This window comes from Athene noctua, chromosome 7, assembly GCF_965140245.1.
Source record: "Athene noctua chromosome 7, bAthNoc1.hap1.1, whole genome shotgun sequence".
In the NCBI taxonomy this organism is placed as follows: Eukaryota; Metazoa; Chordata; class Aves; order Strigiformes; family Strigidae; genus Athene; species Athene noctua.
Genome location: NC_134043.1, coordinates 18,575,528 through 18,592,005, shown reverse-complemented (window position 1 = coordinate 18,592,005; position 16,478 = coordinate 18,575,528). Strand labels below are relative to the sequence as shown.

The 16,478-nt window shown below is 52.9% G+C and overlaps 1 protein-coding gene across 2 annotated transcripts; it reads left to right on the top strand.

The window, feature by feature from the left end:
* Nucleotides 1–11,829: 11,829 nt before the first annotated feature.
* LOC141962600 (gap junction gamma-1 protein-like) lies at nucleotides 11,830–16,471 on the top strand. Of its 2 annotated transcripts, none has more exons than XM_074910935.1 (3): nucleotides 11,830–11,923; nucleotides 14,196–15,403; nucleotides 15,496–16,471. In XM_074910935.1, exons 2-3 carry the CDS (start codon nucleotides 14,221–14,223, stop codon nucleotides 15,501–15,503), a joined length of 1,191 nt encoding a protein of 396 aa, XP_074767036.1. In that variant the 5' UTR covers nucleotides 11,830–11,923; nucleotides 14,196–14,220; the 3' UTR covers nucleotides 15,504–16,471. The 2 variants fall into 2 exon arrangements, with proteins under 2 accessions (XP_074767036.1, XP_074767037.1); XM_074910936.1 differs by lacking the exon at nucleotides 11,830–11,923 and adding an exon at nucleotides 12,990–13,112.
* Nucleotides 16,472–16,478: the final 7 nt, after the last annotated feature.

Sequence of the window (16,478 nt, the reverse complement as noted above, 5' to 3'; positions counted from 1 at the left end):
GATGGACCTGTTACATTAAGGTGCTGCCGGTGGGATCTGATACCCCAAGCAGGGACCTTTACTGATGGTCAGTTTTCCCAGAGCAGTGTCTCCTGTCTTGCTATAAGTGTTCAACACAGTTTCAGGGCAAGTTTTCTGACTGCTAAGTCAGTGAAAAAAACCTGTATGTTGTGTCAAGGTGACCTTGATTTCTTTAAAGATATGTATTTGTCATTCAGTGGCCTGATGTCTGTTATCTTTGGATACTGTGTATGGCAGCTCTTTGCAGCAGTCTCTATGACATCCAGACTTTCCACACACCCAAAGTTTGTGTCTGTGGCTTCTGTTTCTGTCATCTAGAAAACAGCAGTGACTGAGTCCTGCAGCATCCTGATGCTCCAGTCTCACCTGGACAGATGAGATAGTTTCCCTCCCTGCTCAAACCCATCTATGTTACCCTCATAGCCTTAGGAGAGCAGGAAGTTCAGTTTCCATACTTTGTAGTGGTCTGAAGGCCATCTTGCAGCATGCTCTTGGACGCTTTCTTGGAATTGCTGTACAATTAGACTTTCTCTTGCCACTTCCAGAAGCAGTTGAATTGCTAAAGGTCCACAGTGGCCGATATTTTTATCTAGCCTTCTATAGACTTGATTGACAAGATCTCTGCTGTCTTGAGGCAGATGTCACAACGCATTCCACTTTCTCCCCTCTTCCTAAATGGGCATATGGCTGCTGCTCTCTGTTCCTTTGGAGCGATCTCAGACCGCAAGCGGGAGTGAGCTCAGTGGAAGTGCTGCCAGCACCTAGCACTATGTCCGGGGGAAGGCCTCAGGGACCTGAGCCAGTAAAGACTAGTAAGGGTTTTCTGTCTTCATCTTGCCATTTAAGGAGCTTGTGTAAGTTGTGTCTTCATCTTCTAGAGCTGAGTTTTTCATAAAGGGCAAGACTCAAAATTGGAGTTATCAGACCAGCTTGTTGATGTCTCTCCTGGGTAAGCTGATCCCCTGAGGAAGCTCATCCCTGGAGATAGCTTTTACCATCTTAGCTGAGCTGCACCTTTGCTCTGCCATGCCAGTGTCTGAGTGCGTGTTGAGGGGCCTGACCAAGTGTGGACTGCCAGAACCAAAGGTTTCAACTGTGTGTCAGACCATAGCTCTTAAGCGCTTCCCAGTTTTTATTGCAGAAGTGACTACTCATTTGCTTCTGCTTCTTGCCTTGTCTTGCATTTCTGTGCCCTCAGCTCAGCACTAGCCTCTTGGTCTGGTTAAGGGCTCCCTGCTCTTCTGCATTCCTCTGGCCACTGACAGGAGGCTGCCACAACCTGTCTCCTGCTTCATGAAACACTTGCTTTGTTTTCCCTTAGGGTTTTGTCCTGTTTGTTACCAGATTAACCCCTTTGTGGTTAGTTTGTGATGATGAACACTTCGCTGTGGGGCTCCTCTGCACTAGGTGCAGCAATAGGATTAACTGGTCTCATTATATCAGCTGGGTTCACTCCAGCACTGCAGGCAGCCCCAGCTGATGACTGGGCAGGAACAGGGGGTGCGTAGGAGAGACAGGTTTTTTGGAAAGGTGTGACATCTGTTGAACCAGCTGCAGATGTCTTCTTCCTGTAACAACCCTGAACATGCAGTCCTCCAGCTGTGCTTTTAGGCACTCTTGATTTTGCCTTGCTTTCCCATCTGCTCTGGGTGCACTTGGCTCCAGTGCTCAGCTGCTAGCACAGAGCAAGGCTGTCTGAATCAGAGCCTTTCTCTGCCTGGAGCAGGCGCTTCTCAAGGTGTGTGTAACTGGAGGGGTGTGCAGGCCTGGGGTGGCCACAGGGCTCTGGAATCAGGCTGCAGGCAGCTGTGGGCTCAGGCTTCAGGCTGGCCACTGTCACAAGCCTGAAGCTACCACCACTTTCCCATGGGCACATACTAGCCCTGCCTTACTTTGCTGTTCAACTCCTTGATGAAAATGATGTCTCAGTCACAGGTTTTGCCATTTCAGTGCTTCCTAGCCTATGTCTCAGCTTTCCAAAGCAGTACTGCCTTGAGCATACATAGCTAGCAGGTTAGCTGTCAGCCCCCTTACATTATGTCTAACTAATGAAGCCTTGTTTCTAATCAAACTGGGCGACTTGAGGAACCAGTCGTTTACTTCTAGTGGAGTATCCCTGCTGCCCTCATCTTCAGGAGACTGGAGACATAGCAGCAAAGGGCACATGTTCCCTGTTGCTCACGGACCCACCTGGTCAGCTTCAATCTCCTTGCTCCTCTTAGAGCAATGGCCCGGGGCTGTGTAAAATCCATCCCTGTGGGCTGCCCTCCAGCTTGGCTGGCAGGGGTAGAGCAGCCACCACAGGCTGGGCTTGAGGGCCGTGTGGTACCAGGGTGTTGGCAGAAGTCAGCACCCAGGAATAGGGAAGGAGACCCTGGCAGAAGGGGGGTGAGCAAGGGGTGTGCCCTGTACCCCCACTGTGCTACATAATCAAGCAGGGGGGAAGAGGGCTTTATTTTGACGCCATCCCAGACTTTTCTTGGCTTGGGTTATAAAGGGCAGTCATTGCCCTTTGTGCTCCTGTGACAGAGTGTGCCTCTGCACGTTATCAGAACATTATTAAGCTAGTCCTGGAGCTGTCCCGTATCAGGACAAACAGTCCCTAATAGAGCTGTCTGCTCCCTGTCCTAGTGCCAGACAAGTTTAATCTGGGAAGAGTGTGTTTGCTGTTGAGGGCTCCACTGCCCACCTGCAGCCCTGCCTGCCTGCAGCCCTGCTCAGGGAGGGTGGAGCTGCCTTCTTCACCCTTCCTCGCCCCACTGCCTAGTGCCAGCTGGGCAGGGTCCACGCCACTCCGCAACAAACACGCCTGGGTCGCCCGGCCCTGCCATCTGCCGTGCTGTCACCATCCCCGGAAGCAGAGGTGGCCAGAGCAGACAATGAGGCTGCTACTGAGAGCTGTGCTGGGCCCCGTGCTCACCCTGGCAGCCAAGGCAGGGTCCAGTAGTCAGGTCCCAGCAGGTGCCTCCACTGCAGCGTGGCTGAGCAGTGAGGAAGGACTGCTTGTAGGAGCTCTTGCCATGTCCCTCCTGAGCTGTAGCTCTTGTCCCAGAAGTGGATGTTCTTGTTATCCCTGCTCTTACACTCCACCTCACCCACTGTGTCCTCGATTACCAGCTCCCCCTGCTCTGGCCATGCTGTGCACACTCACTCCAGCTCTGGACTGTGCCCCACAGACTCAGTGGTTTTGTTATAAATTTAGAAGCCAAAAGCCAAATATAGTTTTATCATTTTAATGAAATAAGAATAAGCAAAAGCACGCGGGGTACACCGGGGAGTCTCCACTCTGCCACAGACACACACCGTGTAAATGAACCTACCCCCTTTATAGGTTTTTCTGATACATATTCATAAGATGGGTGTGTTTTAGTCCATGCAAGCATAGTGGAGTTTCTCGAATCTTCTTAGATTCTCTGGTATTTTTCCACTCCTCTTCCTGCCAAAACGAAGGTCCTTCTGGTACTTTTCCATCAAAACAGGGGTCTGCCTGATACAAGGGTCGGTCTGGTACTTTTCTACTAGGTGGAGTAACAACATAGTCAAAACACCAACATAGTCATTACATAGTGTGAGATTACAAAGCCTCAAACAAATTTAAAGATGAAACTACAATAACTTTTCTCTTAACACATATACATCATAAAATATTTATAAATATTATAAATAAATACACATACATTTGTATTAAACGTCAATATATTTCATAAGCACGAATCATCATCACATTTATTACAATCCCTCGCCTTTTGTTTTATTGAATTGATTCATGTTTGATTTTCAAAACGCGCCAAAGTTTGTTGGTGGTTGATCCGCCTTTTCTACTTTTAATATCATTAATGAATTTGTCTTCCCATTTTTAGCTGCTTCAGGATCTATTGGCACTGCTGAGATTTGCATTCCTTGGACTACTCAGTGAATCAATCTAATAAAACATGGAATCATACATGGTAAAAACATTAAAGTGGCAAATGCACGCAGCAGATAGAATAAAATCTGTTTCACCCATGGTGCCCCAGGCAACCAAGACTACAAATTACCATCCCAGCTATTCCAACAATTCCATGTCTCAATGGGAACATGAGCTAGTTTTCTAATATCTGTGGTCAGCTGAAGGACCACATCACCTACATTGTCTATCTCTAAAGAACAGTTAGAAACGTTCAATTTTCCACATACCCCTCCTTCTTCAGTGATAGTCGAGGACCATACGGTGTTGTAGAATTGCTGTGCGCATTTGTTGAGCTTTTTGGGTTAAAAGATCTACAGCTGTTGTATTCTTATTAGTATCAATTTCTAAAACTGCCTGTAGCCTAATTATATGATTTAGATTATAAATTGGTTCTCTTGCTCCTGATATTGGTTTGTTAGGATTACAAGAGGCAGGTCCATAATGTTCAATTATCCTTTCGGGAGGCCACTCATTTTTCTCACCACTTTTGAGTTCCTCCTATGTTAAGATCGACAGATCGCTTATTGCTAACAGTGCTTTTGTTCCCTAATTTATCATATAATTTTATTCCTAATTGAGGACCATCTGCCTCAGGAAGAAGGAAAAACAGAGGTCGGATAATCCCTGTATAACAGATCCCTGACCAATTTGTGGGTAATTGTAAGTTGTATGTCCACAGATCCAACAATGGCCTTTTTGGGCTTTAGCACCCTTCGCAAATGGTCTGGCTGCAGTTTTGGGGATTTGAAAGTAAGTTGTGTTTCTATCCCCTAAGGGGCTGAAAAACTCATTTAGTTGTCCGGGCAGTACAATACCAGGCACCAGTATCGTTTTTCCACTCACAAGCTTGATGATAAAAGTAATTTGGCATGTATAGTTTCCTTTTTATTTGACCAAAACCCCTTGAATCCTTTATTACACCCATTTTCATTAAGCCACATCCATACGTATATGCCTCTATCTTCATTAACTAATTTATGTGTGAGTGTCCACTGACACTTACTTTTCCCTACATTGACCCCTCCATTCTGGGTACGATTCAAACAAAATTTACCTTGATTAGGAAATTGAAGTAGCCATGTTTCATTTTATTCCTAAGTAGTATTATTAATTTCACTATAATTGCTTACAATTTGTGACTGAGTAAAGGGTACAGAGACCCACGACCAGCTTGATAGTCCTAAAGGTCCTCCACAAACCCAGCAGTGGCTTAGATTGAAAGTTTTACTTATAGTTTTTGCCAATAAAACAAACTCATTGTCCTCAAAGGGATCATATGGATTCATAACATTTTTACCCTCTTTAGCCATTATGGGGCTGACACATGTAATCAGGAGAAAAAACAGACTATTATAGTGAGGTCCGGTATGGCACATTTTTCTGTTTACCCCTGGACCCGCTGGGTTGCTGCCAATGGCCAGGTTTTTTCTACCTTCTCAACAGCAAAAATGGAGGCCAATCCGGTCTTGCCCTCACTCAAATTTATTTTTAGTCCTTTTTCCCCTTTTCTGTTACTTTTATCCAACTTTTTGTTTAACTATATACAACAGCTTATATTCCTATTCACAAAATAGATATCATAACTTATTATAAGATAAATATTCAACATATATACATGATTTCAGAAAATTACAGAACAAATACCTTAGATCTCATTGCTACGGATACAGAATCCTTTGAATTAGTCTGTTTCAATGAGTCCAACCTTCTGTTAATTTCATTGCATTCGAAGCTTTAGGTCTCCAGGTGTTGATTCAGTCTTCTAATTAGGTTCCTTTGTAACAGGTCCTTTTACTCTAGAAATATGAATCCACCCTCTCTCAGCAGTTCTTACAGCAGTTTCTGTTGTTAATAGTACTAGGAATGGTTCTTCCTATTGAGGGGAGAGACTCTTCTCTTTCCAATCTTTAATCATTACTTAATACAATCCTAAGATTTAACAGCAATTTAAGATTTATTAATGGTGTGAGGTAGATCAAAAGTTAAATTTTAGCAGCTCTTAATGGTTGATTAATTTAAAAATTAACGGAGTGATTTGATAAAATATAATTAAAATAGCTACTTGATTATAGATTTGAGAATGACAAGATTACACGACTTACAAGGCATTCTGAATCAAGGTACATATACATATGTGTACATGTAAAACACAAAACATACACACACACAATGCAGAAATATTTGGATATCCAGTGACATATAAACATCCACACTTTAAAAGTAAATGTGTATAAACACATAGATAGGTAAAGAGGTGGATGGAAGAGACTAGCCTACAGTTAAACTTTCCCTCTTCTCAAGTTCAGAGTAAATACTCACAATGCATCGGTACTTCTCAACAAGTGGTAATTGAGAGTTGAGAAGAAGTCTGACTTCACTCTGGCCTTCCACTGGCTTTGTAGGCAGGTTTTGTTTGCTTTTTTTTTACTTCATATCCCCTTGGAATATTCCTTATGGTTGATTTTTCAGCACTTTTATCAACTAAAAATTCAAATTCTTCTCCCTGGGGGCTTATTCTTAATTTTATTAAGGGCTCCTTTGTTATCTGCGTCCCCAGGAAATAGAGCCCCTGACGCCCCTATTCCTTCTTAAACATCCTTTCATACTGCTCCCGATTTCTACAATTCCACTTTAAATGTCCTTTTTTTCCACAGTAATAACATACTGGTCCATTTTCTTTTGCTACTGTCCTTCTCTTTTCACTGCCCGAAGCTCCAAGAGGTACATTAGGATAGGATTTCGGGAGCTTCTCCTCCCTCCTTTGTGTCTCTCTAATTGCTGCAATAAATGCCTTTGCTTTCGTTTTCTGCTTCTCCTCGTCCCTTCTAACGTATACTTTCTGCGCTTTTCTTAACAATTCTTGCAAACCCCAGTCTTGCCAATCGTCTAATTTTTCTAATTTCTGTCTAATATCTCCCCATGATTTGGCTATGAATTGAGTTTTTAGTAAAGCCTCCCTCACCGGGGATGCGGGATCTACTCCAGAATACATTTGCAAATTTTTTCTTAACCTTTCTAGCCAATCAGTTGGGGATTCATCTCTCCCCTGATGTTCACTAAAGACTTTCTTAATATTTTGCCCTTGGGGAACCGCTTCTCTAATTCCAGCCACTATTAAATTTCTAAGGTCCCTCATATTCTGTCTGCCCTGCTCCTGCTGGTGATCCCAATTAGGGCGGACATTTGGCCCTTTCTGATCCACCGACGATCCCACTTGATTTTTCTGTTCCCACAAGCGCATTCCTGCTGCCTAATTATTTGGTTTTCCTCAGTCATAAAGAGGATTCCTAAAATTGACTGCATCTCATCCAAGGTATAGGTGTTAGGCCCCAGGAACTGATCCAGTCTTTCAGATACTCCTAAGGAGTCATCTAAAAGTTTCCCCATTTCTTTTTTAAATGTTCTTACATCCCTGGTGTTAAGGGGGACGCTTACAAATCCTATTCCCCCTGCGCCTCCTCTCAAAGGCACTTCCTGTAAGGGGTACAGATTGCATCCCCAAACCTCTGCCCTATTTTCTTCTAGTTGTTTTTGCTTCTCCCGGTTACGGGTTTGGCTAGTTGGGGGAGGGGAAGGAGTGCTAGGTTTCAGTTCCTCGTCCTCTGAGCTTTCTCCGTATGGAGGAGGAATATTTTCTAAAGGTTCCCATTCATCATCTTTTGGAATTTTCTTATCTGCAGTCTTATTTTTTAATAGTAAAATTTTTTATATAGTTCGGGAACCTCTCCACATACGAGCATAATTGCTTTCTTCCTAGCTAAAGGGTTTTTTGTTGGTTACATATCAATTTAATGCTTGGCATGTCAAGTCATCATTAGATCCAAATTTCGGCCAGAATAAAAGGTCAGATCTAATAGGCTCCTTGGTCCACTCAACCATACAGTATTGAATCATTTTCTCCTTACTTTTTCCTTTTGTTTCAGCCCAATCCGGTTAATTCCTTAACATGCATCCCAGGGGACTGTCCTGGGGAATATCCAGTAATATGCTCCCTTTACTAACCTTGGAACCTCTCTGTGGCTTCCCTGAGCCATGGGACTTATTCCCTTTCTGGTCCATGGTCTTGGGATAAAAATTGATCCTGTATCCTTCCTAAATCCTGGGATATAACCTATCCTGAATCTCTTGCCTGAGTCTGATTCAAACTTTTCCTTTTGTTTTGCCCCTTCAACGGCCAGGCTCCTCGTGGGACTCTGGAACTGCGGTTAGAAAGGCTCCCCACTCACTTCCTGACACTGTCACGTCTCGCTCACACCACAATCACTCAGGCAGAATCCTCTCCCACCAAGCAGTACTCACAGTCCGAGGTCTTCACTTGGATCTTCATGCGCACAAAATAATTATGGGGAAAATTCCGGGAGCCCTTTTTGAGATCTCAGGGTGGTTTTTTTTCTTTTGCTTATTCTTATTTCCGCTGGTTCGGGATACTGCTGGTCCTAGAGAGCACTGGAGTCTGGGGGCCACCTTAAAGGTGGGGCACCTCCCCTGGAAACCAATGTACCACAGATCCTGCAGTATCATGTTGGGGTCACCAAATTGTTATAAATTTAGAAGCCAAAAGCCAAATATAGTTTTATCATTTTAATGAAATAAGAATAAGCAAAACCACGCGGGGTACACCGGGGAGTCTCCACTCTGCCACAGACACACACCGTGTAAACGAACCCACCCCCTTTATAGGTTTTTCTGATACATATTCATAAGATGGGTGTGTTTTAGTCCATGTAAGTGTAGTGGAGTTTCTCGAATCTTCTTAGATTCTCTGGTGCTGTTGAGGGGGGTTCTCTGGTGTTTTTCCACTCCTCTTCCCGCCAAAACGAAGGTCCTTCTGGTACTTTTCCATCAAAACAGGGGTCTGCCTGATACAAGGGTCTGTCTGGTACTTTTCCACTAGGTGCAGTAACAACATAGTCAAAATACCAACATAGTCATTACATAGTGTGAGATTACAAAGCCTCAAACCAATTTAAAGATGAAACCACAATAACTTTTCTCTTAACACATATACATCATAAAATATTTATAACATACATTTGCATTAAAGGTCCATATATTTCATAAACACAAATCATCATCACATTTATTACAGTTTGGGGCTGATCCTGGTTTATTGCAGTTGGTGATGTTGCTCCTGTTTCCTCTGCAAAGCTCATCTCTAAGCTGGACTCTGCAAGGCTGTTGGTCTTGCACATCCTTCCTGCCCACAATGGGCCCAGGCTCTGTCAGCCTCAGCTGATGTGGGAAGGAATGACGGTGGGCACCACCCTTTGCCCTCCACTGCCTTCCTTTCCCAGCTGTTGTGGGTTTGCCCTCTGCCCCAGGCTGAAACAGTGATGCTGCTGCACGCGCTTGGGTGTCGCAAGCTCAAGATGAGGGTAGAGCCCGGGAACATGCAGGGCACCACTGTGGGGGAAACGGGAGGGCTCTGATGCCAATGTCTGGATGCTGGCAAGAACAGCAATGCCTGTCCATGCTGGGTCCAACACCAGCCTCTGGGCCTGGCCTCCCAAGGCCAGCTCTTCCCCTCAGCCCAGGCGTGGGGCTGAGCTGTGCTGTGGAAAAATACTGCTGCTGCTGCAGCAGCTGTACCTGGCTCCGGCCCAAGAAGTGGCTTCGTTCTGGGTGCAATGGCCTCGGTTTTCAGTGCCTCAGAGGGTCACGCTCCCCATTTTAATGTGAGGCTGCTACAGGGGCCTGTTCATAATGCACTGAGCACCAGAGTCAAAGGGTCACATAGGTCCCTTATCCCTGGCAAACCTCTTGTCTGCCTGGGGGTGAAGACAGGCTGGAGGCGAGACTTCGGAACATTTGAAAACTAGTGGTGACTGTGGAGAAAGAAAAGCCCAAGCTGCTTTAACTGCCTGGCAAGAGCAGGAGGTTCAACATAGGCTGTGTGCTGCTTGCCGTGCCCAGCAGGTTCCCCCCAGCACACTGGGATATGGCCCTCGTGCCAGCAGCCCCCTGCTCTGCTCCCACCTCTCCATGCCACACTGTGGGTGTCACCTGACTACAGCCCCAAGCTCCCTCCCTGGCCCTGGACACTTCCCTGCATCCTTCCAAAAGCTTGAGTTTCTGTGCTCAGCTTGCTGTCTCCCTGTTTCCACCTCCGCCTGTTTTTCCTGGCCTGGGATGGAGACTATGCCCAGGAGTTGCTCCTAGAGCATCTGTTGCTGGGTCTGCAATATGTATTTCCCCTTCCAGAAACGTTAACGCTGCAGTTACATGCATGGGGGCTGGATTCAACAGAAAGTGTTTCTTCATGGCCAGGTCAAACCCCCTTCCTTCTGCTGCAGTTCTCCTTCCATGCGATTGAAGCTGTCACCTGGGAGGGACCCATCCATGAGCAGAGGGGGCAGGAAAGATTGAGCAAGAGAGCCCGAAGCGGGGGCCTTTCCCCCTTGTGCACACACCTGTGCTCATGTTGGGGTGCAGCGCACTGCTCTGGGGGGCTCCAGTTGCCCTCCCAAGCCTGTGCCTGGGCTGTGTGGGTGCTGGGGCAGCACTGTGGTGGCTCTTACCAACTTAGGGAAGCAGCAGGGGAAGCGGCAGGGCTGCCGTTACTCAGTAGGCCCAGAATAACCAAAAACCCATACCAGATGTGGTGGCCGTGCCTCCCACCCCGCTCCTTGCCCAGCCTGCAGCCAGCCCCCGGTGCTGCTCGCAGGAGGGGGGCAGAGGGGCTGCACCCACCGGTGCCTGCTCATGGAAACCCTACTGTAGCAGGGAGCATGTGTTTTGGGTGGGGAGAATCAGCGTTTCATGAGCTTCCCCAGATACCAGCTTCCCCCCAGCAACGTTGCGCAAGGCAGCCCAGCATCCCTTCCTGTCCCACGCAAGGGCCCAGGGACAGGGCGCTCTGTCCAGGACATCACGGGCGTGGTTGGCCCAGCGCAGGGACTCAGCCCGGACAAAAACCCTCCGAGCCAATTTTAGCAGTGCAGAAAGTGAGTGGCTGGGGTGCTCTGGCAGAGACAGCCCATGACTACCAGGGTGGTGACTCAAAGCCACCACTGCCATTGCTCTGGCCTTGGGAGAGGGTGCTGTTGCCCAGGTCGAGCAGTGGCGACTCTCTCCAGGCACATCTGGAGGTGCTGCGCACTCAGCCTGGTCCTGCTGCAGGGAACTGGCCTGTGGCATGCGAAGCAGCTCAGGCTTCAGATTTGAAGCACGTTCCCACCACACAGACACATTTTGCTCCATGTTCCCACCATGTCTGGGGCCACCTCTCCTCTGGTGCCACCAGGTATCCTTCTTCATACTCTCTTTGCTGGGAGAGGAAGAATTTGGTGTGATGAGGGGTGGGAGGTTATTGTGGAGGCGGCTGTGGCCAGGCTCATCGCTGCTCCTTCCAAAGGTGCTACTTATGCCCCAGCACCCCGCGGGCTGAGCCAGGGCCCCGGGGCTGCTGCTGCACCGACGCTTCGCAGCATTTCCCTGCAGCAGGTGGGAACCCTCAGCCTCGCACCTCGGCGGGAGCCGCATCCCGGGAGCCGCCGAGCTCCCGGGGGCAAAGGGTGCCGGGGGGGGGGAGCCGGCCCACCGAGGCCTGGATGGGGCTACCGGGGCCGGGAGCACCCTCCGAGCGACGGCTGGGCTTGGGCGGCTGCCCTGGAAAGCGGGGTTTGCCGCGCCCGATGTCGCCGACAGCCACGATGCTCGGGCCAGTTTCGGCCGGGCCGGCCCCTGCCCGCAGCCCTGCGCGGCCTCCCGAGCCGCGGGCCGGAGGGGGCTGGGGCCGGGGGCGGCAGTGAGCAGCCCGGAGGCTGAGTCACCGGGACCGGGCGGAGCGGGGTGGTGCGGCCACCGGTCGGTGCGGGGCGGTCGGTGCGCACCGGCGGGCGGGCGCGGGGCGGGGCGGCCCCGGGCCCCTTTGTTCGGCGGGAGGCGGCGGCGCGCCGCCCCCCGGCTTTGTCCGCCGCCGCCGCCGGCGGGAGCCGCTCGTCCCGGCGCGCCGTGAGTGGGGCCGGGGGGGGCGGGGGTGCTGGGGCAGGCGTCGGGACCCCGGCAGGGCTGGGGGGGCGGGGGTTTGCGGGGCGGGAGCTGAGGCGTGGGCTGCGGTGAGGGAGGGGGGACCGGGGGGGGCCAGGGATCTCGGGCAGGCTGGGGTCAGCAGGGCTGGAGGCCCCCGGTGGGCGGGCGGCGGTGGCGCTGGGGACCCCCGAAAGGCTGGGGGTGGGTCCCCAGGCTGGCAGCGGTCGGTGGGTCCCGGGTGGGCGGCCCGGGGGGGCTCTGGGCAGGCAGGGGCTGGCGAGCCCCAGGGTGGGGTGCGGGAGGCCCTGGTGAGGCTGGGGAGATGGGGTCCCTGGGCAGGGCAGGCTGGGGCGGGGGAAACTGGCGTTGGTGGGGCTGGGGGCGAAGGGGCAGGGCCCGGCTGCCCTGGTCTCGGCCAAGGCACCTGGTGCTGATCCTGGCCGGTGCCTGGCCGGGAGGTGGTGCGTGGCTTGGCCCCTCGGCAGAGCGCTGCGCTCTGGCAGTGTGTCCCGGGGGGGCCCCGCCCCAGGTAGGGGGGGAAAGGGTGTGGGGAGCCTTGTTCTGCCCCAGCCATGCCCACTGCGGGCCCTGACCCCGCGCTGCAGTCTGTCCCTGTGTCACCTCTCCTTGGCCACCATGGCAGTGCCCACGCGTGTGTTTTTGCTTTTCCTGGGCTTGCCAGCTCTCAGGGCTGCCCTCCTGCCTGCTGCCCTCCTGCCTGCTGCCCTCCTGCCTGCCCCCCTCGCCTCGTCCCCTGCCCTAGCCCATCCCAGGATGGTGTGCTGCGGCTAAAGGCAGACACCAAGCATCCTCCTTCCGGTGGGATGGGGGGGAGAGAGAGGGCCTCGGGGCAGCAGTGAGACCTTGCAGGTGCTTGACCACAGGAGGATGGTGGCCCTGATGGGCCGGGTTTGGGTCCCTGGTACCAGCCTGTGCCACCTCCCGCAGCCACAGGTTCTGCTGAGCACCAGGCCCTTGGCAACAGTGTGTTCTCCACATAGGTGCTTGTGCCAGAGGGGCTTTTCTGCTTAGGTGAGGTTGCTCAGGAGGCAGAGCTAAGCCAAAAAGATCCTCTGATTCTGGACAATAGTGGTCTGAGTGCAGCAGGAGCCATCATCTGCAGGGATGTGCCCTGGCCACAGGTGATGGGACAGGGCTGGCCAGAGGGCAGGTGAGGCACGGGGGAGGCTGGGGGCTCTGTGGGGGACACATCCCCTCTGCTCACCCTGGGTGGCGTTGCCACCTGCTGCCCTTGCATCAGCTCGAGCACAAACTGCTGAAACTGGGGGTTGGCGGTGGGGTGTCTCCTCTTGTGTCTTCTCCTTTGGCCGGGAGTTGCAGCGTGGTCCTCGTAATTTCCTCCCCAACCTCCGGTGTCAGCTGCTTTGCTGGGACTTTGTGCAATTCCTTGGCCGCCCCACGCTGCCTCTTATCATTGCTCCCCTGCCTCCTGCTCCACTCCCCCCGCCGGCCCTTGCTGTCGGCCTGTGGGGTGCTCTGAGCACCGGCCACCGTGGGCTTCAGGGGCTTGTAAGGATGGGGGGTGGGGGTCCCACAGGAGGGAGGGCACAGCACACAGGTTTGGTGGGGCAGAATGATGCTGCATCTCTACTGGCCCTCGAGAGAGAGCTCCGCGGCGTGCAGAGGCCCTGGCTCATGGCCATGTGGTGGGGGATGCTGCACAGGGGAGCCCCCTTTGGCTGGGGCTCGGGTCTGGCAGCTCCAGCGGGCCAAAGGGACTGTTGTGCGTTGCCTACCTCCAGGGGTCCGTGGGCCCCGTGAGAGGGTGTGGATGCTGGCACAGGGTGTGATGCTGGTTGGAGACATGCCCAGGACCAGGTGGCAAACGGGTGCTGTGGCACTGGGTGTGGAGGAGGCGGTTCTGGCCCCTGCCTGTCCCCTCGTCCTCCCCAACTGGCGCTGCCTTGTGCTGCTGTGTTTATGCTGGCTGTGGCTGTGCTGACTTCCTCCAGATGTGGCCTTTTCCCTACTCCCCGGCTCCCCTCTGCCCACCTGGCTGATGGCAGGGCGGGAACAGGATGTGGGTGGGAGCGCAGGGAGGCGGTGCTGGGCAGGGGACGTGGTTCTGGGGAGATGACTGCCCACGCAGTCCTGTGTTTGTGGACCTGTGGGTAAGGCAAGGGACGTCAGTGCTGGGACAGTGAGAGGGGCAGAGGTGGAGTGGCAGCTGGTGGTTTGGGGGTCCTGGTAAGGTGCACACAGATTTGCCCATTTGTCTGCCCCTTCCCCTCAGGGTTTGAGCCAACTGCCTGGCCAGGATGAGCTGGAGTTTCCTGACACGACTCCTGGAAGATATCAACAACCACTCAACCTTTGTGGGCAAGATCTGGCTGACCGTCCTCATTGTCTTCCGTATCGTACTCACGGCTGTGGGGGGCGAGTCCATCTACTATGACGAGCAGAGCAAGTTTGTCTGCAACACGCAGCAGCCGGGCTGTGAGAACGTCTGCTACGATGCCTTTGCCCCGCTCTCCCACGTCCGCTTCTGGATCTTCCAGATTATCATGGTGGCCACACCATCGGTCCTCTACCTGGGCTTCGCCATGCACCGCATCGCCCGCATGCCCAAGTCCTCACGGCGCCGGCCACTGGCAGCCCGGCAGGCACGCATGCCGGTGGTGCGCCGGGGAGCCGGGCGGGACTACGAGGAGGCGGAGGATGATAATGAAGAAGACCCCATGATCTTTGAGGAGATCGAGGTGGAGAAGGAGAAGAGCCCGGAGGGTGGTGAGAAGCACGACGGCTGGCGCCGCATCAAGCAGGACGGGCTGATGCGTGCCTACGTCCTGCACTTGCTGTGCCGCTCGCTGCTGGAGACAGCTTTCCTCTTCGGGCAGTACCTGCTGTACCGCTTCGAGGTGAGCCCCTCCTATGTCTGCAGCCGCAGCCCCTGCCCACACACTGTTGACTGCTTTGTCTCCCGCCCCACTGAGAAGACCATCTTCCTCCTCGTCATGTACGCCGTCAGTGGGCTCTGCCTCTTCCTCAACCTCTGCGAGCTTTTGCACCTCGGCGTGGGGCGCATCCGGGATGCCCTGAGCCAGTCCGACGGCCCTCCGCTCCCGGCTGGTGGCAGCCCCACACTGCAGTACCCCAAGAAAGCCCCCAGCGCACCCCCCACCTACCACTCACTGAAGAAGGAGCCACCGCGAGCCCCGCTGCCTGACAGCAAGCTGGACTACCGGGAGAGCCTGGCCCAGGTGGCGGCAGCCAGGCGCTTTGCCCTGGCCGGGGCTGCCCCGGCACACGAGCTGGACCGGCTGCGCGAGCACCTGCGCCTGGCCCAGGAGCACCTGGAGGTGGCCTTCCACCTCCAGCCCCCCCCGCGGCCCCCCAGCCCTGCCTGCAGCAGCAGTCCCGAGGCCAACGGTATCGCCGCTGAGCAGAACCGCCTCAACCTCGCCCACGAGAAGGGAACCGCCGCCTGCGAGCGGACCACGGGTGAGCCAGGGAGGGGGACAGATCCGTCCGACTGGGGTGGGGGCATGGGGGGGTCCTGGGACAGGTACTAACATGACTCTTGCTCCCTGCAGGGCTGTGAGTGCCACCAGGGACAACGGCGGTCTGCTGGCGCGGCTGCTGCCGCCACCGTGGGACAGGCAGCCTGCCAGAAACACGGGCAGAAGGTGCTGCACGCCTGCCCGGTGGGGCTGCCTGGGCAGCCCGGTCCCGGTGGGCAGTGGCAGGGATGGGGGCATTGGGGGACATTCCTACTTAATTTTCAAAAAGGGAATGTCTTATTTTTATACATTTTTATAAACTCGTCAGCGTGTGCACCCTGGCATTTTTATACTCCACTCCCGATCTCTGCTCTGGGCCTGTGCCCCCCTATCTCCTATTTCACACCCTTTTCCTTCTCCCACACCCATTTCCCAGAGCATATTCTCCTCACACCTCTCCATGCCCTCCATGCCCACTGCCCCCCGCCGCTGTGCCAGCCGGTGCTGTGCCTGTGCAGGCCATGCTGGCCATGCTGGTATTGCCCCTGCGGTGTGGGGGTTGAGGGGAGCTGAGCCCGGGGGTCTGGCTGGCTGGGCCAAACCACAGGGCAGGGCGCTGGGCTGGCATTGTTCTTGAAGGGTAGGGGATGGAAGGGGTCCTGGCAGCACCGTTGTCAGAAAGTGCCGGTGTGGTCGGGGGGACTGTGCTGCACAGCATCCTGGCACGGGTTGCAAGTCGCGGGGCTGGCCTGCTCGGAAATGTCTGTGCAGAGGGCAGGGGCTGTCCTTCCCGCCACCTCTGCCCTGCTCCTGGCCGGCCGCCCTTGGACCAAAGCCTGTTCCCCCCCCTGCACAGGGCCGGACCCTGGCCCCATGTTGGGGGGACGCAGTGCCCTGAGCTGGGCTCAGCCGGGAGGCAGCAGAGCATTGCTCATCATCTCAGCCTGGGTCACACGGGGATTTTTGTAGCGTTGGTTTTTACTCAGAAATGATTGTCACACTGTTTTTTCTTCTTTTTTTTTTTTTTTTTTTTAATATCTATATTAGTAAAGACTGGAGACATTTTGTACTCAATT

Coding starts and splice junctions, on each gene's coding strand:
- LOC141962600 (XM_074910935.1), top strand. CDS start 14,221: ATGAGCTGGAGTTTCCTGACACGACTCCTGGAAGATATCAACAACCAC.